The following is a 22,611-nucleotide window of genomic DNA, read 5'->3' on the forward strand; positions in this document are numbered from 1 at the left end:
CTTCTCTGGGCCCCTGTTTTCCCATCTGAAGATACAGAGGGCCCGACTGCAACTGTACGGTGAGGAACAGAGCTAATACACTGCGGGCGGCCTAGCAAGTGCCTGGAACAGAGCAGACACTCACACGTGCTTGTTGAATCTGACATTAGAATCACCAGATGTTCAGGGTTTCAGAGCCCACATGCAAGGAAAGGTAAGCTTGCAATGAGTTGGCAGGCGCATTCTTAGATCTAAGAAAAATTATGAGGTTATGATTCAGGAGGGCTGGCAGGCAGCTGTTTAAACAGTTAGACATCATTTCAAGGGGTCAGCCTTAGGTGTCCTCTGCAGGAGCCCGCTGTGGGAGGTAGAGGGAGCACTCCACACAGGCAAGGGGAAATGTGGTCACTGGCTGGATCAATCAGCAGAGGGCAAGTTCTCTTCGCCAAACAACTGTTCCTAGTCAGGATCACATTATCTGGTAAGTAATGGAATATGGCGATGGGCTCCAAACCACAGGCCCTGGCTGAATGGGGCATTATCATTCCATTGTGTGTATGATCTCTTCTCCTCCCTTATCTCTTCTCCCACCGGCAGATCTGGGCAAGAATGCAGGAGAACAAGACCCCCCGAGGCACATTTGGGTGAACCTACCATAAAATCGCTTCCAGTGGAATTAAGAAAACACTCTTTGGTACAGATGGGACAATCCCTCCTTTATAAGAGGGAGTAGTTGGTCAGTTTTGGCTCTGCCTCCATTAGCTCTGTTGACCTTGAGCAAGATATGGGACCCTCGGGTGTGTCAGTTGCATGAAGGAGACGAGGAGTGTGGTGAGCACCTACTTGCTGCCAGGGTTGCCAAGGAGAAGGCCATACCAGAGAGGGTGAGCCCTAGGGCTGCAATAGTGGAAGTGGGAAGTTCATGGATGGGCCACTCCATGCTGCTCAGGACCCACTCACCCTTCATAAGTTCAGAAATTAATAATAAGCACTTAGAAACATTCAGGGCAGCTTCATAGACATTTTTCATGTCTTTTGAATCCAGCAAGAAATTTGGGCTTTTATATCTTGAATGCTTTTAAAATTCCATTCTTTGAGTAATTTTTATTACTTGCAAAATTATGGTTTGTGATGGGTTGAAAAAGAAAGAAATAAATTAAGAAATGAAAGAGAGAGAGGAAAGAAAAAGAACAACCAACCAACCTTGTTCCTTCACCACAAATAGTGTGAGAAAGGCTGATATAAGGGATTTGGGTCCAACTGCCTCATTTTATTGATGGAGAAACGGTCACGTAGAGAGGCTGGGAGCAGAGCTCAAGGTCAGGTATTTGGTCTAAGGCAACTTTGGCCAACCTAGCTGAGGCAAACGAGCTTTCCAGGTGGTCTGGCCAGGATCTTGCACAGGGGAGGGGTAGGGGGCCAGCACATCAGTAGTAACACAATCCTACAGTGGTTCTGTTAGGTTCCTTTGTGCTTGGATTTTCTTCAAGGGCGAGAGCAGAGGGGAGGAGAGAGAGCTCGGCCAGGCAGCATGGGGACTCCAAGAGAGATGAGAATTACTTTCTTACTTCTAGGCATGGGCGCTCATATTTTAGCACGCCAACGGTGAGATTCCAGAGCAGGAGACAAAAGAAATGCTTTTCACTGCTTACTTCAGGATTCCCTGGTCTGGGATGATTTGTGTTAAGTGTAGTCCTAAGATAACCCTCTCAGACCTAGACTCCTAAACTTATGACCACGAAATATTCTGGGGGCAGTTTCTTATTGGCTGAATTTTGTGAGCGATGGAAAAACATTTTGTGAATTTTGAGAGCGCTCTTAAAGCACTAAATGGATTTTTACAGGCCAAAAGGCTCGCCTTTACTCAGGCTTGGATTTGACTGACCCGCATGCTATATTTTTATCATAAAAAATGTGAAATATGAAACGTAAGGTCTAAAAGAATGTTTGTATCAATTTTGTAATTCTTTTAATTACTTTAGTTTTTGGAGCTGTTGTCCTAGAGCCGATCTGACTGAAAGTAAAAGTTTTCTACTTGTTCATTAAGGAATTAACTAGTTGCAAAATATCACTGATATTTGGCTGGAGCAGAGTGGTGGTGTCAGGGTTATAGCTGGCAAACTCCTGGCTCTGCAAAGGATGCATCCTACAGCCGAAAAGCTGACAACATTCTGGTTGCCAGGGACAAGGAGCACCTTTTTCTCTTACTGATGTAAGAAGCCTCTCCTAAGGGAGTAATACTGCTAGGTAATGAAATCCAGATCGTTAACTCAGTCACAGTTCAGTCTCACTAGCTCATCCTTCTGCATTTCGGAGTCCCAAGCAGGGCCATTGTGTTGGTAGAGGTACATCTGGCACTGATGGCTCTTGGCTGGCTGATATGTGTGCATTCACTTGCTTATGGGTTTCTTCCCAAATACATTTTGCAAGCCATGGGTTGTGATTAGTGGTCCTGTTCTACGGCATATGCTTGGTTTACCTGGAGGCGGGGGGGCAGCTCTCATTGGGTAGTTGGCATTTTGCGTCCCACTGGGATAACCTCTGTTTTGAATTGTGTTCCTTCTGGTAGGACCTGAAATAAACAAGTGAGGCAGAGTTAAAATCAGTACCACAGGTTGGTTTTATGGCTTCTGATGGGCTTTTTTTTTGCTGATAGGAAACTTCTGAGAAGTGTGGAATCAGGTTCCAGCAGGATCTGCAGGAGGTTGCAGCGGAGGAGGGATATTTGGAGGAAGTACTGTCGTGGTGGCTATTGGATGGGAGGGGCTGGAAAATATGTCCATAGACCCGTGGTTTTGAATTATTAGAGGATGGCTTTAAAAAGAGATATTAACAATCTTACAAAAGCGTTTCTATTTTTGCAGGCTTTTGGAAGAGATACAGGGGGCATTTTAATGTTTGCACTTGTGTTCTTCACACAGCACAGAAGCTGCGCACATGTGTGACGTGGGTGCTGTGCATCACAGTCAGTGGCATGAAGCACATTTCAGCACTCACTGCACCTCTGCTTAGGTCAAGAGCCTTTCATGCGAGAGCTTGCATTTTGCAGTCTCCCGATTAAACAAAGGCTGCAAGCAGACTGTGCCCTTGACACAGACATGAGGAGTTAGAAAACAAGCTGGTGCTACACAGAACATCGCTGTGGGCCAGAATTAGGGCTGGGACGGCAGGAACTCTGCGAGGCGGATGACGTCGCTGCAGAGACATACATACTGGCAAAGGAAACAGATGACTAAAGCCTCAGGTAGGACATGAAGGAGGGTAGGATTAATCCAGCTGGAAGAGGGGTGCAGAGGGAATTCCTTGTAAAGAGAAGGGCTGAGGAATTAAGAGCAGAAAGTGACAATGTGTGAATCACACAAAATGAAGGAGGTGGGTCTGGGGGCCCGGGGGTCTAGGGGCAAGAGAAAGCAGCCTGACGGGGGTTTCCCACTCAGCAGCCAGTCTCCTTCCCCCGCATGAAGATATAACAAAACACCGTATTAGACAACATTCCGTTCTGGGGCCTCCTGCACATTGTTCACACACACCCTGCTGGTTATTCCTGCTCTGAGCCCAGTGGACTGCTTCTCCCTCGGGCCACGAGGCCTCTGCCTTCCAGTTGGGTTGGGCCAGCAGGAGGTACTGGCAGGAGACCCGAGTGGGAGAGGACAGAGGGGTTGGGGTATCTCTTCCACCTGCTTCTCGCCTGTGTTTCAGCTCCACTCTTTCCTCCCTCCGCCCCTTGAGGCTTAGGGGTAATAATGGGGTCCTGCTGTTCTTTGTTGCTAGTTACCTAACCCAGCCCCCTCTATACTTAAAAGGCTCTTCCAAACACTGCCCTCTGTTTTCAGCAAGTACCAGTGGATACGGATACGCAGACTTACACCAACATTTTCGGAGTGGCCGTTTGTCTGTGTTGTGTTAATGAGCTGTAGTATCTGCCAGCGTGTACCTTCACGGATAGATTTCATAAAGGCCTGTTTTATACCTAGCACACTCTTCTCTCACCATATATATAAAGTCTTTTTTTTTTTTAAGATTTTTTAAAATTTATTTATTCATGAGAGAGAGAGAGAGAGAGAGGCAGAGACACAGGCAGAGGGAGAAGCAGGGTCCATGCAGGGAGCCTGATGCGGAATTTGATCCCCAGTCTCCAGGATTAAGCCCTGGGCGGAAGGCAGGCGCTAAACTGCTGAGCCCCCCGGGGATCCCTCTCTCACCATTTACATGGCAAAGGTTTATAAGGATACCTACAGTTTCCAAAAACACAGCATATATGATTACGCTGTGCATTATAAATTTAATTTTACAAATGCCACTAATAAATAGAAAAGGAATCAAAGGTTCTTTGAAATAGAAAGGAATTAGAGCAGGGGAGGGGAGGGGTCCCTAGCGCTCACTCTCCGGTGTGGGTGGGAGCCACTGGGTTCCTGGCACAGTCACGCAGTGAAACCAGGCAGAGGGTTGGTGAGCGTGGTCAGTTTCTTTTCATCGATAGAAAAGATAAGGTTTGGGCAGCCCCAGTGGCCCAGCAGTTTAGCGCCGCCTTCAGCCCAAGGCCTGATCCTGGAGATCTGGGATCGAGTCCCACGTCGGGCTCCCTGCATGGAGCCTGCTTCTCCTTCTGCCTGTGCCTCTGCCTCTCTCTCTGTGTGTCTCTCATGAATAAATAAACAAAATCTTTAAAAAATAATAAAAGAAAAAAAAGAAAAGATAAGGTTTGCCTTGCTGACAAGATCCGACTGGCATGGATGGGCTGGAACTCTGAAGCCGACCGACGGAAATATTTCAAACACAACAAATTCTGTAATGCCAGGGATCCTATAAGGAACTATCCAGTCATTTAGAGAGGCGTAACCTGCCCATTTGCCTCGGTGTTAGGTCAGTTGGAAATGCTTCCGTGGGGGGCTGAGCCCCGCGCGGGGAAGCGCTGGTGGTCCACCCCACCGATCCGCCACCCGCCACCCAGTGATCCGGGCACCCACCACCCACGGTGAGCGCCGGTGAGCAGGGCGGGGAGGGCCGGGCAGGGAGAGCCGGAAGCCAAGCAGCCGGCGGCCGCAGGGCCCGGGAACACTTACGGGAGTTCTTGGGCAGCCCCGGTCCGATGCTGACCTGCAGCACCTTGTTACTGGGCTTGAGGATGGCCAGGTCACCGAAGCCTTGGTGGAACTGCACTTGCCGGGAGCCCCCGGCACTCCAGGGACCCCAGTTCTCCTTTTTCAACTTGAGTTCAAGCCTGCGACAAGGACATTTGTTGGTAACGGGCAGGAGGGCACCAGGGAGGAACTGGTGCTCGCCCACCCCAGCACGGACCTCTGCTGCCGGCAAGTGTGCTGTAGAAGGTGGCCGGCCCGGGGCCTGGGAGCTGACGCGGGGCCCTGGGAGGGGGACAACATCCGTGGCCTTGGCACAGCGGCATGGTGAGCCCCTGACCAGGGGCAGGAGCCTCTGGGCCCGGCCCCTGAGAGGAGCCGGCTGGGGAGGGAGGACCCCCAAGACAGGTGCCAGTGTCATTCTACCAGGTGACCTCAGAAGCACCTGCCCAGGGGACAGAAGGAAGGGGACACTTTCTAGGCCACACCTACTGTGGAGTGTCCTGTGTCTCTCTGATTTCACACAGTCTGTGTTTGTAAAGAATTGAGAGAAGCCAGACATGAGATAGCCCGCATCTCCCCGGCATAGAAAGTGGTTATTATTTAATTAAATTCTGTTCAACACTAGCAACCAAAATCCACATAGAAGGGAAGGTTACTCACAGCTCCAAAACTACCCAGCCAGTTTTTATTGGTCATACTGCCTATATGCCTACATGACACAATTCCATATTCTGCTCTTCTGACTTATTTTCTTAGGCCGTAAGACCAAAAAAAAATCTTCATTTTAAGTAGCTGTCCATATGACTTCACAGAAATGCAGAAGTGGCCTTTCAAGGTCTGTAACAGCCATCATGACTATCTTCTGCAGGCCCTGGGACTGTCTGGGGGTAAGTGGAGGCAGGCAGGGCTGGGCTTCTCTGAAGCCACTGTAGCCAGTCAGATCCCTGCCACCTCACAGGCCTCCCCTCCTGTCTGAACCCTCCTGTCTGAAACCCAGCAGAGGGATCAAGTTTGACTTGGAATTTTGGGCCTTAGGTCCCCACTTACGTGTTGCTAAATTTCAGAGGTAGTTGTTTCTGGGTTTTTTCCTCATAACGCTTTGCTAAGAGGCTCAAGAATTCAGTTTTGAAGACGGACTCAAGCAAACTGTCATACTCTTGCTCATGAAGAATGAAAATGTCATCCTGCATAGTACTGAAAAGAGATTGGGAAGACTTAATGAAAGTTGCACTTCTATATTCCATTTTTCACATCCTGTGAGATACTACTACATTTCTACAGTCTTTCTATAAGTGATCATCTTTAAAACAAAACACAACAACAATGTATTACGGTAATAAAATTGCCGGAATCCATTTATAACCCACCAAAAGCATAGTCAAAATAAATCTCCCACGTGACTTTTTAAAATCGGGAATTTAAGGATAATTTAGTCCATATTAAAAAAATAACTCACTTTTCAAATTCAACTTCTACATTCTTAAGACCCTAAAAATCCAAACATTACAAATAGAATGTGGCTGGAAATGAACGATCCCACCTAAGTGCCAAGTTAGTAGAATTTACAATATAGTTGTAGCTGTTATAATATATGCTAACTTGAAGAATTGCAGCTCACTTATCAACAGGGAAGCCACCATCCTGGGCTTTGTATGTACTTATTAGAAATCTTTGGGTATTCAGGCCTCTGCTTAAACTGTGTGCCACATGCTGCTGAAAGTGCAAACACAGAAAATTGGCTACAGAGATGTTGTACAAGGCAGGTGGAGCAACAGAAAGCAAGCAGAAGCTTCACCGTCAGGCTAATGAACTTCTCGGGGCAGGGAAAGAACACAGCGTTGCGGAAACTGTGTGTTTGGCTAGGGTAGGGCTGGTGACAAACTTGGGCCTGGAGGGAAGGGCATGTGAGGAGCTGCAAGAACAATGGAAGAGGCTAAGGCAAACCCAGTTCTGGGGGAAATGCCTCGTGGAACAGTAGAGGGGACTGATTAGACTCAGTTCCATGTCCAGGACCAGCTAGACTTCATGGAAACAACACACATATAATTGAGGCTTCTTATTCCCTATGTGATGTACAGCTCAGTTGAAGGAGGTAACCGATCCCAAAGGTTTCATAATATACACACTTACAACTATCTCCAAGCACCACCGTCAAATATGGACGACAACCCTCTGAAGAATGACATTTCATTAGGGATGGTGTTTTTCCAGGTATGAAAAGCAAAGTAAACCTGCTTCAATGAGTTGGCCACAGTAACATTTTAATCCTCCCAAGTGCAGGAAATGCCAACAGCATGGCTTTTTTTTTTTTTTTAAGATTTTATTTATTTATTCATGAGAGACACACAGAGAGAGGCAGAGACAGGCAGAGGGAGAAGCAGGAATCTGATGTGGGACTCAATCCCAGGACCCCCGGAACACGACCTGAGCCAAAGGCAGACGTTTAATCACTGAGCCTCCCAGGTGCCCCACGAGTTTGTTTTCAAACTTCCCTACATCACGACTAGTTTTCTGTATACTCTTGTTATAGTTGGGATATAGGTTTTTCTGTCATAATGAAGACGCTGGCAACTGGTGGTTTAAACAACACTGAGTTTTTATCTCTTGTTACTCCATAGCATGTGTAAAAGCAATTCAGGGCCGACATGACCATGCTACACTGGCTGGGAGCCAGGCATCCATGGCGTCCTTTTACACATGTGACCAGGAAGTTGTACAAGTCACTTCTGCTCACACCCCATTGGCCAGTGTCCTGTACCATGGTTACTCCTACCTTGCAAGGAAGCCTGGGAAATGCAGTCTTTGGGCAAGCCATCAGCTCTTTGCATGGAAAGGACACAGTTGGTCCTGTAGGACAACTCAGTCTCTACTACACCTCCTTGTTCATAACCTTTTCCAAATTAGGAATTGGAATATTTTCTTAAAAGTCCAAGAAGGTACCTCAGAGGGTATAGCCACAAAGCTATTATCAGCTTCCTATTTCTAGGCAGATGAAAACTCTGGAACTGTCTCAATCACTTCAATTGTAGTAAGTCAGAACTCTGAACAAAGGTACTTACATAAAAGATATTTGGAATTAATGAAATAAAATCCGAGCATCCCGGCATCCTAACCCAGGGGTAAGAAGACTGTTGCATGACGAAGAGAGTGCATGCAACAGGGAGAGAGTAAAACAAGAAGCCCCACTTTTCGGTGTGTGGAGTGAGGAACGAAACTCTTGTTTTAGTTGCTCGATGCAGAGTGCTCTGGGGCAGGTCTGGATGTGTCTGTTTGTCTGGCTGTACTTGAGACGGGACAGTGCTTATCCAACAGGGCTGAATGAACCCAACACGAGTAACCTTCAGTAGTTTAATGTACTGAGATTTATTAGGAGTTTCATTACCATAAAGAAGAGAAGCAAGCAGGCCAAATCTTTAGGGTCAATTATCAGCAGGAGTCTGGAAATGAGAAAGTGTCTGGACACTTTGACTTCAACCATCAAATTCAAAATCCCCTCCCCTCCGGTGACCCAGGCACGGGAGTCAGTGAAACCGTCTTCAGCCAGGCCTCTTTCCTCAGCCACGCTCCAGGGTCTGAACACAAAGCTTTTACATTTATTTATTCTAAAAACTCAGACTTATCTTTGGACCTCACCCCTGTCTTATTCATATGCTCAAGCTACAATTCCTTACAGATGTTTGATGTAGTACCCCGTGTTGAAAGATTCTTTACTAGTCCTTGGGTTTGGCTCTCCACTCAAATTTTATCCCCTCATCTTTGTGGCTTATTGTTGTACTGCTGACAACACTAGAAAAATCTTGTTTCACTCCCTTAACCAATGTCTTTTTCACAAAAAGGTTAGTTACAAAATACTGAGTAAAGACTTAGTCTTTTTTTTTTTCTCCTTAAGCTGAAAGGGCAATTTCTTAGGCCATCCCTGCCTTTATTTAAACCTTTTCAAAATGTTTTCCTAATTATGAAATATGCTCCTGTTAGCAAACTGGAAAGGACAGTGGTGGTTAAAGAAGAAAATAAACCTTACCCAGAAGTCTACCATTCAGAGAAACCAGGGGCACCAGTTTGGGTCCTACTTGATTTCTCTGAGAGTGTAGACATGTGCTGTGCCAGGTCTAAATAAGGGCCTCCTTGGGAAGGAGGTGAGAAGGCTCATTCCCACCTGTATCCTGTGTGCCACATGTCTACTTAGGTGTCTGCTCCCCTTTCCAGAATGAGAGGGAGGTCCCTGTGGCGGTGACTATGTTCTGAGTCACCTTCAAACCTCAGAGCTGAACAGAAAGCAGGTGGTCAGTCCAAAAATGTTGGGCTTGCAGGTTCCCAAAGCTCAAAGGTCCCTTCAGGTAAAGATTTCAGTAACGCTTCAGGACAGCCAAGTAGTAGTGAAGTAGGCTGTTCTTACTGCCAAGTTTAGGCAATTAGGCAGTGAAACATTCTGGGCAGGTAGGAGACTGGATGGTACCAATCTCATGACCTACAATGCGAGAGCAAAGAACACAGGCTCTCTCACCTATGGCCACTGCTCCCGCAAACTGAGTTTCTCAAACAAGAGTGAAGCTAGCTCACTACTTGGTTAAGAAGCAGCTTTTGAAGGATCTTTCAAAAACTAATGGTCATCAGCCTTCGTGAGCAGACTCTCCAAGCCCCAGAAATCCAACATCTCAACTACTTGTTGGTATGCCATCTCCTGATATTCTTGCCAACTCCCCCATAAAGGCAGAAATGCAGGCATGGGTGTTTGATTGAAGTTGCATTCAGATAGGATTTTTCCTTTTCAAATTATTCTAGAGCTCCTTTGAGAAACTGTAGTCTTCCTATCTCCCTGAGCTGTTGGGCCTATCCTATACTTTTATTGTTAACTAAATTTTTAAGAAAAAGTTCAACGACAATTGAAAAGATTTTATTTATTTGAGAGAGAGAGAAAGTGTGTGTGTGTGTGTGAAAGAGAGAGAGAGAGAGAGCACGAGCAAGGGGAAGAGCAGAGGGAGAGAGAGAAGCAGACACCCACTAAGCAGGGAACTCAACTCAGGACTTGATCCCAGGACTCTGGGATCATGACCTGAGCCAAAAGCAGCAACTTAACCCACTGAGCCACCTAGATACCCCGAAATTTCAATGATAATTTGGTTAGATATATTTCAATCTATTTTTTATAAAGGTAGAAACTTCTAAAACTATGTCTACCAGGAGGATTAGGAAAAACTTTTACTACGGAAAATCTCAAATATTTTTTACAAGTAGAACAGCAGAATGAACCTCCACTCGTTGGGAGGTTTCAACAATTATCAATCTACAGACAATCATATTTGTCTATACTCCTACTACCCCATTTCCACACACAAACTCGGTTATGTAAGAGCAAAGTATAAATATTATTTCATCCTTAGATGTTTTTTATTGTGTATCAAAGAAAGGCAAAGCCTCTTTATTTTATTTATTTTTTTAAAGCCTCTTTATTTTTTTTTAAGATTTTATTTTTAAGTAATCTCTACACCCAACGTGGGACTCAAACATACAACCCCAAGATCAAGAGTAGCATGCTCTACCAACTGAGCCAGTCAGGTGCCCCAGACAAAGCCTCTTTCGACAAAAATAACCACCATACCATGATCACACCTAAAGAAAGCAGCACTAAATCCTTCGTATTAAAATAGTCATGCTCTCATTTCCCAAAATGTCAGTTGGTTGTTTTCACATGGTTGGTTGGTGTGATTGGGAGCTGTGAGCCCATTCAGTTTTCACAGTGGTTGTAAGAGTTAGAGGTGGTCCAGAAGCCCGAGCTTGCAGGCACTGTGATGGTCTTCACTAGAAGAAGCCATTGGATGATCATTCCAGCCAGTAGTCAAGCACTAAGCCTCAGTTTTCAGCAAACATATACACGATACAACTTTTTCCCTGAATTACCAGACAAATATTAGAATCCTTCTCTATGCCAGTACTGAAATATTTTGAGAAGACACACACACACACACACACACACACATTTGGTGGTCTGGTACCACAATCAATTTCTACTCTGGGTTTGATTCTGCGCATACCATCACCCATCTGGTTACATTCCTCACTTGGTTTAGATTACTGGCCTAACCCAGTGGATGAAGGAAACGAGGGAGCGGCATTAAATTCTGTGAGTGTGAGGCTCAGTAACTATAACATGCACAGATCACAAGTTACAATGACTCAGGCTCTTTTCTTTCCAGAGAGAGCCAGAACAACTTTTAGCCTAAGTACCTCCTTTAATTACATCGTCTCGTAAGAAAGGCCATAAGGGAGCAAATGTCCAGACCATGAATACTCAAGAGGAAGCAAGAGGAAGGTGGTTTTACCAAGAGACACTGTATCCCCAGAGGCTGTGAGAGAAGACAAGACAAAAGGAAAAGATTTGAGTGGGGATATCCCACACCTTGATAAATCGCAAGGACTAGACAAAAAAGATGGCATCAGAGTGGCTGATACAAATGCAGACATAGGATTATTTATGATCAAGCACTGCTTGAGTGGTCTGAAGGTTATGCACAGGCCTGGGCATTAATAACACGGGAAGAATAATAACCACTCTCAGAGCAATGAGCACATATGCCCGGGAGCTACGATTCCCTGGCGCTCAGCCACAGCTTCCTGTCAAGAGCACGCAGCATGTTTCGGCTAACCCCGCTTAGCTCAGGTGTAGCTGGTCCCCATGCAAGAAAAAAGGAAGCTTTCGGTTGGGTTCCTGGGAACAAAAAGGGCAGCCTCAGAGCCCGGCTAGCCAAGAAGTGTGGCCAGCACCTGCCCAGCTCAGGTTGTGACCCAGCTGGTGAGCTGAATGCTCAGGAAGACTTCCTGAAACCACCTGACTCAGAAAGCAGGAGGCAACCAATTCCCAACTTCCTATAGATTATCAAAGATTAGCTGAGGTTCAGCTTTTTTTCCCAAAAGCCGTGGAGGTTCAAAATCAGGGGGGTTCAAGACCAAAAGGAAGAGAAAGAGAGAAAGGAAAAAAAAATCTAGATCATAGACACATGTAACAAGCAAACACAAACCTTTTGGTGTCTGATGTCTAAAGTGGGTTCTTAAAACAAACATGAAACGTGACAGGGCCTAGAGCTCTTCCTTGAAATCCGGGGCATTGAGGCCCATCTGAGGTGAGGCTACGAAAAGGCTGCGGATGGACTCATCTGCTTGCAAGTTTTACCACATCCTCAGCTGAAATGTTTTAAACACTTAACCTCACAGCACCACCTGGCCCTTTATCAGGAAAACTGGGAACAGAGAGAATCAGAAACCACAGGGACACAGGCAAGAATGGACACAACTCACAATCTGTTTTGGATTAGACACTGGAGCCAGGATTCCCGGCCTGGTAGGTCGGACGCCTGAGCACACAAAACTCTGGCTTTTTCCTGAGAGCAGCAGTTTTGTCTTCCATGTGGAATAAGAGTTGAGAGGTGTTCCGATTCCAGAAAGACATGTTCATAAGCGACCAGAACATCACTAGCTACCTTTGAGACAACGGCGGCCCGCAGCTTGCCCCGATAGAAGCAACAATCTCCTCAGAAGGATCCAGGGATGCAACTAACTCAGCGGGAAGCTACTGAGCTCAACAGGGCCTTTCTTCCTCTTTCCTCAGCCTTCTGTGGACTGGGAGGATTTCCTCTCATCAGAGGGAAATTAGTCTGGAAGATCTGAGCATGGGAGGATTTAGGAAGTCTCCTCACACATACAAGCCCCTCTGCCAAAAGAGCCAGAGTGTTGACAGGAAGAGGCAGGGCCGCTGCCTGTGAACTTGGGGTTGAAGGGAGCATTTGGCAATGACTCCAGGGCTACAAATTATGGGGACCATTTGTACTCTCTCCATGCACGAATAGGCCAAAAGGAACTTAAGGCGTCCAAAGAAACCTCCCTCTCAGCACAATCCATGGTCACCACAAACTAAAAAGCAATACTGATGAGCGAATAGCTACCTCTGCTTGGGCCTTTGCTAGTGAAATGGGTCAGGTCTTCGACATGGGTGAGGTGGGCTTGGGGGTCAGGACTGTGGGACAGGACAGGACCCCAGTCAGAGCCGGTATACTCAGTTTCAAATAGCAGGTTTCCCCCTCACACTTTATGAGAATAAGGGAGCCCAGCACCCCCTTGACTAGTGGAGCTGGCCAGGAGGCCACTGCTTGGAATCTCACTCCTGAGACCTATGAAGGTCTATGAAGCGGAAGCTTGGTTCTCTTCACCATGATTTTGACAACTGGGGAAGCCAGCCAGGCCTTTATCCAGCCTGCGTTTGGAAGGGCGGACGGTGACGACGAGGAGAGTCAGGCAGCCCCGCCTCCGACACATGCCACGCACCTGAGGGACACAGACAAGATTCTCTCCATCTCGATTCTCCGCTTCAGCACCTCCTTCACCAGGCCTTTGTCTGGGCCCTGTTTGACCTTCTCTCGTCCAATTAAGTACAAGCACTTTGGAGTAAGAAGCAAGTCTCGCTTTACACCCTGTAAGGAGAGGGGCTGTAAGAAGGTGCATAGACGTGTCAAAGTGCAACTGTCTCCACGGTGCGCCGTGCCCAGTGTGTACCTTGAACCTCCTGTCATACTTGGTCACCGTGTCTGCAAAATCGATCTTCTCCCTCTTCCCCACAAACTGCTGGAGTTCCGGGTGCTCTTCCATCCCGATATAATCCCCAATGAAGTTCCTGTTAATACTGTTTCTCCTTCTCTCCTTCTTGTTCAACAGGAGGTCTGAGGCTAGGATAACCGGAAGGATAGAGAAGACGGGAAGGTCAGGTACCCCAAAAAGAGGAGGGAAAGTATGTGGGAATACACAGAGAAACGCATGCAAGCTTTTTAACGTGTGACATTATATGCAGAGTAAGGTGAACTGTCACTTCATCCACGCTCAAAATTATTCTCGAGATTTGTTAAATGCATGAAACAAAAACAACCAAAATACCTTCTTCTCTCATTTGCACGTATTTCTTCCGGGCCACAAACTTTCTCCATGATTTCTGTATCACCCGAGCATACCCATCATACTTCCTCTCTCTCATTTCTTCTAGAAGAAATAGCTGTGAATATAAAGAAGGCAAATGTGAGCCAATACCTAAGACCCGGACATCATTTTCTTTGGTTATTTCAAGACATTCAGTTTTTAGTCAAAGACATAACATGGGAAGCAGCTTCTCAGACTCATGAACAAAAGTGAAAACATGATTCCTGGGGCATATTGTTTATAATCACTAGAACGTCCTTATCTCTCTGTTTTCTTCCTTTAATAAAAAACATAATGGGAAATAGCTGTATCTGAGCGTCAGTTGGACCCTGATAATGTCTGCCCTGCCTTGCTCATAATCTGTGCAAATCAAATGAATGATTCACCATTTATCCACTGGTTCCCTGCCTCGATCCCAAGAGGATATTAGCTAGCTAGATGAAACGAGTTGGAGGAGACTGTTGTTTACTGCTGCGTGTCGCCTCTTAACAGGGTTTCCAGCTTCTGTAGGAGCAGAGCTTGTGCTGCTGTGGAAAGAGGGCTGCCCTACTTTCAGTTCCATAAAACCATAGACGTCCTGCTGCACAGATTCTCCAAGGACTCATTGGGCCAGAGGATAATAACCAGAGCAATTGGAGCTGGACTTAAGATGTGCGATTAACAGACGTGGGTTCACCAAGAGGGACTCAGACTGTTTTGTTTAAGGGTCCATATCAGACACTGTCAGGTCTTGAGACCCAGGCCATTTTGATAGTCCTGACTGCTCCGCCCAACTCAATGGAGCTCTGAAAGAATGAAGATGATAGCAAATAGCGGTCACGTGCCAAGTGCCCGCAATGGCTCAAGAATCATTCTAGAATACATTATTTCATTCAGCACATCAGCAACACACAGGCCACATATTCCTGTTATCTCCATTTCACAGATGAGAAGATTGGAACTAGGGTTGGGTGGGTCCAGAAAGTGAACTAAGGTCTTCCAGGCCCTGCCAGGCTCTTCTCACTTTGACACACAAATCTTTCTCGGTCAATCTGCATTTGATCAACTCATGAAACAGTGGGAAACTTTCTCATCCACCTAGGAAGTGGTTTTCGCGACTGTCTAGGAAACAAAATAAAATGTACCAATAAAAACAAGTAAAGATGACAAGTCAGTGCAGAAATGTTTCAGAAGTAAACAAGTGAATTTGGTTTGAAGGCAGCCAGGCATGATCTGTTGTCTCTGTTTATCTGGGTCTGTACTCAGAAGCCACATCTGTCCCTTCCTGTCACTCAACTCCTGCTTCTCACAGCCCCAGCTGTGCAAAAACATCTCAAACTCAAAAGGGAAGGGGCTGCTTCATTCTGCAGCCTTCAGTGCCATACACAACAGGCGCAAGGAGTGTATTTCTAAAACCAAGAGGAATACATGGTTTCACATTTGGACAGAATGTTTCAAATCTCAGCCCTGTGGTTGCCTGTTTGAAGAATATTCGTTGGTCTTTCTTATCTTGTGTGTTGGGTTTCTGAGTAAGCCTTGTTTTCCTCGTTCCCAGAACTATTTTGGGAGTGTCACAGAAAATACACTTGTGACTCAGAAAGCAGGAGGCAACCAATTCCCAACTTCCTATAGATTATCAAAGATTAGCTGAGGTTCAGCTTTTTTTCCCAAAAGCCGTGGGGGTTCAAAATCAGGGGGGTTCAAGACCAAAAGGAAGAGAAAGAGAGAAAGGAAAAAAAAATCTAGATCATAGACACATGTAACAAGCAAACACAAACCTTTTGGTGTCTGATGTCTAAAGTGGGTTCTTAAAACAAATAGGTTATTTTGTGTAGTCAGCACATTTACCATAAAAGTCAAGACAAAGTCACAATGTAGATTTTTTAAAAGCCAGTTTTTGTAAAAGTATTTGCAGTGTCAGTGCTCGATGTGGACGGAGAAATGATGGGGGAGGGGAGAGAGTGTATGTGAAGGCGCATGCACGTGTTTACATGCGTGCGTGTGTAAAAAGATGGGGAAAAGGAAAATCAAGTGATGGTAATAAAACATTTGGGAGGAAGACAAGGAAAAGCAAAACCCAAAATAAACCTTGGTTTTGGAAGTAAAACCCCACAGCTCAAGTAAATCAGAAAAAAAAAAAAAGTATGAAAAATATTGAGGCTGTTCTAATTATATGTGAAAATCAGGCAAGACAAAAAAGTAAAAACGGGTATAAAACAACAGAGGAGTTCTGCATTGTACTGATAAATCACTCCATCCCATTTTAGAAAGAACAGGAACTGCTCTGTGGGTTGCTTAATGGTGTATGACACAACATTTTCATTTTATATTTGGAAATGAAATTGCTGTGAAGCTACAAATAACTCCAAGTGGAAAATGCTACCACAAACTTTTCATAAACGGGTTCTATTGATGTGTGCCACTTATTTATTTAATAATTTTTATGGTTCTTAAAGCCATTCAGTGACAGCCATTAACAGTTGTAGGTCTCAGGCTGATCCTCGGAGGCAGAACAGTGGCCGAGGGGCCCATTCTAGAGGAGAGAACTCACTGCAAGACCAGGATTTGCCTCAAGTTCAAGTGTTTCCACTATCACCCACGCTGTCAGTTCTCATGTTATTTCCCCTTGATCTGATGACTAATTTTGCTAAGTGCACCATAGACTCTTGAAATGGAGTCTTGTGATTGTTCAAGGAACCTCAGAAAATGATGATGCCTAACCTTGGTTAATGCCAGAAGTTTCTCCATCTTAAAAAGTAATGTCTCCATTCCATAGCCCCATAGCCCCATTCATAATGGGGCAGAAGGACTGACAGGTTCTGCTCTAAGGAATTCAACTTAGAAACTGAGAGAAATTTCCTACAGACATTCGTTAGGCTCATAGAGACCCCCCTCCCCATCAGGAAAAGATAAAGAAGTTCCTCCAATTAATCTGTGGAGGTCTAATAAGTTTGTGAATTGTAAAATGTATGTGTGACTCTCTTACTGGGAAATATTTGTGTTCCATGAACCCAGAGATTTCTCCTCCTCCCTCCAAAATTATTTCCAGGTTCCTTCACGGTCTTCAAGATATAGTTCTGAGACTTCCCACCCCGAACTCTGTTCTACCTGCAAGGAGGAAGCCTGTGCCCGTGTGTAAGTGGCCTGTTAGTGTCACCCAAGTGACGATGTGAGGTTACCCAAGCCTTCTTTATGAGACAAAGAAGTCGTTTTAGCTTAGACTCTACTGGACACTATAAATAACTGGAGGCTCCTGCTTTGAGCCACTTTCTGTGCAAGGCTCTGAGTACATAATGGCATATTAAAGGGACAGGAGTCCCTGACCTTGAGAGCATGACCATGTAATGAGAGAGAGACAAGAAGAAAGAAAAGAAAACTATTCTGTGATGACTTCTTTTCATACTCCCTGAGCAATCGGAAGGCCATAAGGAGCAGGGATGTGGGGAGTGACCTACATGGGGGCAGGGGACAGGAACTCAAGGTGGGAAAAGGAAGCCAGACGCATGGGGAACGGGCAGCAGAGGTGCTGCAGGGAGACGGGGAGGCACCCAGGAAGCGAGCGGGGCAGCCGTGCACTCACAGACTCCGGGGCTTTGATGAACACTTTGCTCCTCCCAAGCTGGAACTGGTCGCTGTCCATGTTGACGGACTGCAGCAAGTGGAGGACACCCTGTTTCTCGTCCCCTCGCCACGAGGGCCAGGTGGCTTTGGTCAGAATGGCATACCTGTGAGGACAACAGGGGAGAGAAGGATCAGACTCACTCTGGACTACCCACCAGAGGCACCTGGAGCTGTCGGGTCCCAGAGATCCGCTCACCTCTGTTCTAGGGCTGAGGGATGGAGCCCGACAGTGGCAAAACCCCACTGGGCCTAGTATTCCCATTTCGGAGCATCCCTCCTCCCTATACCCCGTCCGACTGCTTCCATGTCAACATCCCATGAAAATCTGCTTTTCCTTTCTATCGCCATCTAAAAATAGCACTCCTGAAGGTGGCCAATGACAATCTTTGGGCAAAACCAAACATTCTTTCTCTATAGTGATTTCCCTTGATTTCTTTAGCACGCTTAAGTTAATGCAAAGAGTTTCATAACTCTTTATGAAGAGTTTGTCTCTTATGTTTGTTTAAGATTTTCTTTATTTATTCATGAGAGACACGGAGAGAGAGAGGCAGAGACAAAGGAAGAGGGAGAAGCAGGCTCCCCTGCAGGGAGCCCAATGTGGGACTCGATCCCAGGACCCCAGGATCACAACCTGAGCTGAAGGCAGATGCTCAACCACTGAGCCACCCAGGCGCCCCAAGCAGCAGTTATTACTAAGCATCAACTTTCACCTTCGGAATTCTGTGTAATTTTGAGTCATGAGGCCCTGGTGATGCAGTCCTTGGCTCTTCTCTCTACATTCTCTCCTGTTCCCTGTGTTCCTGGAAGGACGGCCTCTTCTTCATGCCCACTAAACCTTCCAACTTCACAGCCTTGCCCATGCCCTTCCCTCTACTGGGTGTGCCATTCTGCAAATGCCTCATGTGGCTGGCTCCAGTGCAGGGGGACTGCCCTTCAGTGACACTTCCAGAGGGACATTTTTGGACTACCCAAGCAAAAATTGCTGCCCCTCTTCTATTTTATCTCATAGAAAATAATATTTTTCCTTGAGAGCATATATCATCACTCGTAATTATATTCATATTTGCAGTTACTTAATTTGTGCCTCCTCCATGAGGACGAGAGCTCCACACGTGGATGCCACACCCGAATAGTTCATATTACCCATCTAGCACCTTCCCAATGTCTGGGGCTCAGTGGTAATGAGCAATCGTCCTACATCTATGGGATGCTCTCTCTGCATCGAGTGCTGTTCCTGGAGCTTCAGATGTATGGTCTCATTTTCTCCTTACAGCCACCTGATTAGTTTGGTCTTAGCATTTTGCCGAGTTGGACACAGAGGCAAATAGAGACTCACCTAGGGTTACTTAGCTGGCAACTGTCAGAGCTGAGATTTGAACCCCAGTCTGCTTCTTTAATCATAACACTACATAGGAGCCATGGATTGGCTTACCCGTAAGCATTTCTTTTAAAGACCATATGGTTGGGTGGCTTAGGTCATGGTCCTGGGATCTGGGGATCGAGTCCCACATTGGTTCCCCATGGGGAGCCTGCTTCTCCCTCCGCCTATGTCTCTGCCTCTTTCTGTGTCTCTCATGAATAAATAAATAAAATATTTTTTTTTTAAAAAGACTACACAGTCTACTACACATCTATACTACAAACATTGTAATAACGCAAGAGACTGACCTACGACGGATGGGAAGCACACTAAAGATGTCAAATACAGAAGGTCCCAAAGACTCAAGGTGGCAGGAAGGAGAGGGAGGGAGGAGAAATCAGAGAAGAGTGTAGAAGAGAAATTGGAGGGCAAAGCCTCTGCACAGGCACATCCAGAACACAGTCAATGAATGGGCTCCGGGCCTCTAGAGAAGCCAGGCCCTTTGTTCCCAGAAGCTACTATCAGGATTAGACTGACTTATGGTATCTAAGGAAGAAAAGAGAAGGGAATCTTGGTAAGAAAAGCGGCCATGTCTTCAGGATCCAGAGCTCACTGAGAGGACAGGAACAGGTTATTGCCCTTAGGGTTGGCTGTATGGGACTAAAGTGATTCTAGGGACTCTCTCTGTTCCTCCCAAATATCCACATCTTGCCTGATAATGTCTTTAAATGTCTTGAAGAAGCAAATCCTCCCATTCCTTAATTAGAGATAAAAAGTTTAAAAATGAAAATACCTAGGTGAAGCCACACATCTGCATGAATATATTTCATATGTGGTAAAATGAAGTCAAACAAATGAAGCCACATACCCATGACTGATAGCAGAGCCTTTCTAGATGCCACTCTGGAACCCAGTGAGCAAGCAGGAATGTACTGGGAATCTAAATGGATGAGGGAATGACCCAGCAATTACACTACAGGGTATTTACCCCAAAGACACAGATGTAGTGAAATGACGGGACACCTGCACCCCAACGTTATAGCAGTAATGTCCACAATAGCTAAACTGTGGCAGGAACTGAGATGTCCTTCTACAGATGAAAGGATAAGGAAGATGTAGTCCATTTATACACAATGGAATATTACTTAGCCATCAAAAAGGATGAATACCTACTGTTTACATCAATGTGGATGGAACTGGAGGGTATTACACTGACTGAAATAAGTCAATCGGAGAAAGATAATCATCATATGGTTTCACTTGTATGTGGAATATAAGAAATAGTGAAAGGGACTGTAAGAGAAGAGGGGAAACTGAGTGGGAAGTGGGGAAATTAGAGAGGAAGACGAACCATGGGAGACTCCTAACTCTGGGAGGCAAAGGGTTGCAGAGGGGGTGGAAGGTGGAGGTATGGGGTGACTGGGTGATGGGCACTAAGGAGGGCACTTGATGGGATGAGCACTGGGTGTTATACTGTATGTTTGCAAACTGAATTTAAATAAAATAAATACAAATAAAAATAAAATAAATGGATGAGGGAGAAAAATTCCTGCAGGCTATGGGAGAGAAAGAAAAACCCAGGCCCCCAAGGTGATAAGTCTCTAAGAGTCCAAAGCTGCCTGGCGCCATCTAATCAAAGTTCTAAAGGGAAGTATCCATATTGTGCAACCGCAAATGGGTAGCTCTTTGCAATTCACATGCTCCCACCCCTATTAAAATAATGCTGCCTTTCTCGTTTGATTTTTTTATAGTAAGGAAATTGTTTTGCAGAGACTTTCTCTCCCTTTTCCTGATAGGGCTTCTAACATGTCTGGGCAAGACATGGGGTTTGCATGGCATTTCCAGGGCCCTCTGACTGTGGACCATGGCAGTGGTCACCTAGCTTTCAAGAAGCCTGATGTGCCCTCCTCACTTCCTTTTGTATTTGTTGGAGAGACCAGGGCACAATTCTAGCATAAGGCTCTCCTACTAAGTAAGCATCCCCAGTTTACTCGTCCTTCTCTGGGATACGGGGCTGATAACAGGTGGCACGAGGCCATGGTATGCTGCCTAAGTGGTGCCTGCGATAATTTTGGAGAGCTGAGGATCAGAGCTTACATTCCTCTCATCAAGCATTTTCAGTTTAAGACCAAGCTATGCCAATATTTCATCTCAAGGCCTGTGCACTGGCTGCTCTCTTCGGCTCTGACTGCGGGCTGTTTGTTATCTCAGATGACCAATCAATGTTTCCTCCTCAGAGGAAATGCCACCCAGACCCCAGTGACCTCTAGATGCTGGCACTGGAGTTGAGGATGTTTCCAACATCCAAGGACACCAAAGTCTTGGCAGCTAGTAGGACACCCTTGACACCCCACAGTTTCCTGAACCTTCTTTTCTTTCTTTTCCCTTGTCCAGGATATGGCTTGACTTTCCTCACAAATGTCCCTTTCCCCCTGCCCCTACCATTCTGAGAGGCTGAGTCAAGGTCAAAGGAAGGATGTTTGTGAGGAGTATAAATGGTGCCCTAAGATAAATTTCAGAAAGCTCTTATGTTCCTACCAGATTTTTTTTCTTAAGAATCAGGACCCACATTTGGGCTTATTTTTCCAGCCATGGTAAGGGGCACATGCTACTTAGCTCAAAAAGTTGTTTTCTAAGAATTAGCAGATATTCTCTCATTCCAAGACCCAAAGTGGCTGCCATTTCTAATAGCTTTTTAGCACTTTCTAAAGATAGGAAAGGAGTAGTGGGGGTGGTGAATAGGGTGTTCTTCTGAAGGTGGGGCAGGGTTTATATCAAGAGCACATGGCCCACCAGGAGGGATATTAAGGCATCTTTTGATTTTTAGTCTCCAATTCTTAGTCAAGAGGGATGGTTTTGATAAACATAAAGGATTTTTCACAGAGGAAATGAACACACACAAAGGCCCATTTCCCATTTGCTAGGCCTACCCTTTAAGCTCTAGGTTGTGTGTGAACCACCGCTGTTAGACCTGTGGGCTTCCCTCAAAGGGTGGGGTGTAGGAGGCATGCACACCAGTCATGGTGGGTATGAATACATCCTTTTCTTTCAGGGTAGGTACTTTCTTACTCTGCAGGCTTTGTACAGATATCTAGAAAGCAACTTTATAAACAAAGCCTTTTTTCTCAGCCATGAGGAATAGAGGTATGACATGGTTCAAGTACTCACAGAGGATTATGGGATAAGATCAGGGTCTCAGACTCACACATCTTGCAGAAAACAGCATTGTCTCTGGAGAAATATTCCTGGCCCATGGACATAGATGGCCTTCTAGCCATTTCTGAGTACTTTTTATTGAAAAATTTTCTTCCAAGCTTTATTTTTATTACTCTCCTAGCATTCTCAAACCAAAAGAGATATGACATCACAAGAGCCTGCTCTAAGACAGGACTGCCCATTTGTCTCTTCTGAAAGGAAAAGCACACACAGCAGGGGGGCTAGAGGGGAGACATCCAAGGATAGAATCACTTCAGTGAAAGCCCCTCAACATAAAGGGGCTAACTAACAGAGATTCACTACATGTTTCCTCTGTGTCAGGCACTGAAGAAAGTCCCGTGCGTGTGGTCAGGATGACCCTCAACAGAGGTCCGGATATTATAACCAACAAGGTCACTTCACAGCTCAACTACGGAG

The 22,611-nt window shown here is 45.7% G+C and overlaps 1 protein-coding gene across 2 annotated transcripts in view; it reads right to left on the minus strand.

The window, feature by feature from the left end:
- The window catches only part of MYO1E (myosin IE), a 198,069-nt gene that overhangs the window by 19,779 nt on the left and 155,679 nt on the right, over positions 1-22,611 (minus strand). For both annotated transcript variants that reach the window (XM_077881290.1, XM_077881291.1), the window contains 7 exons: positions 17,578-17,722; positions 13,980-14,094; positions 13,605-13,774; positions 13,377-13,522; positions 6,108-6,254; positions 5,043-5,200; positions 2,459-2,551 (listed from right to left, as the gene is read on the minus strand). In XM_077881290.1, coding sequence (XP_077737416.1) covers positions 2,459-2,551; positions 5,043-5,200; positions 6,108-6,254; positions 13,377-13,522; positions 13,605-13,774; positions 13,980-14,094; positions 17,578-17,722 — 974 coding nt within the window. The remainder of the gene's footprint in view (positions 1-2,458; positions 2,552-5,042; positions 5,201-6,107; positions 6,255-13,376; positions 13,523-13,604; positions 13,775-13,979; positions 14,095-17,577; positions 17,723-22,611) is intronic.

This window comes from Canis aureus, chromosome 32 (genome assembly GCF_053574225.1).
Source record: "Canis aureus isolate CA01 chromosome 32, VMU_Caureus_v.1.0, whole genome shotgun sequence".
Taxonomy (NCBI): domain Eukaryota; kingdom Metazoa; phylum Chordata; class Mammalia; order Carnivora; family Canidae; genus Canis; species Canis aureus.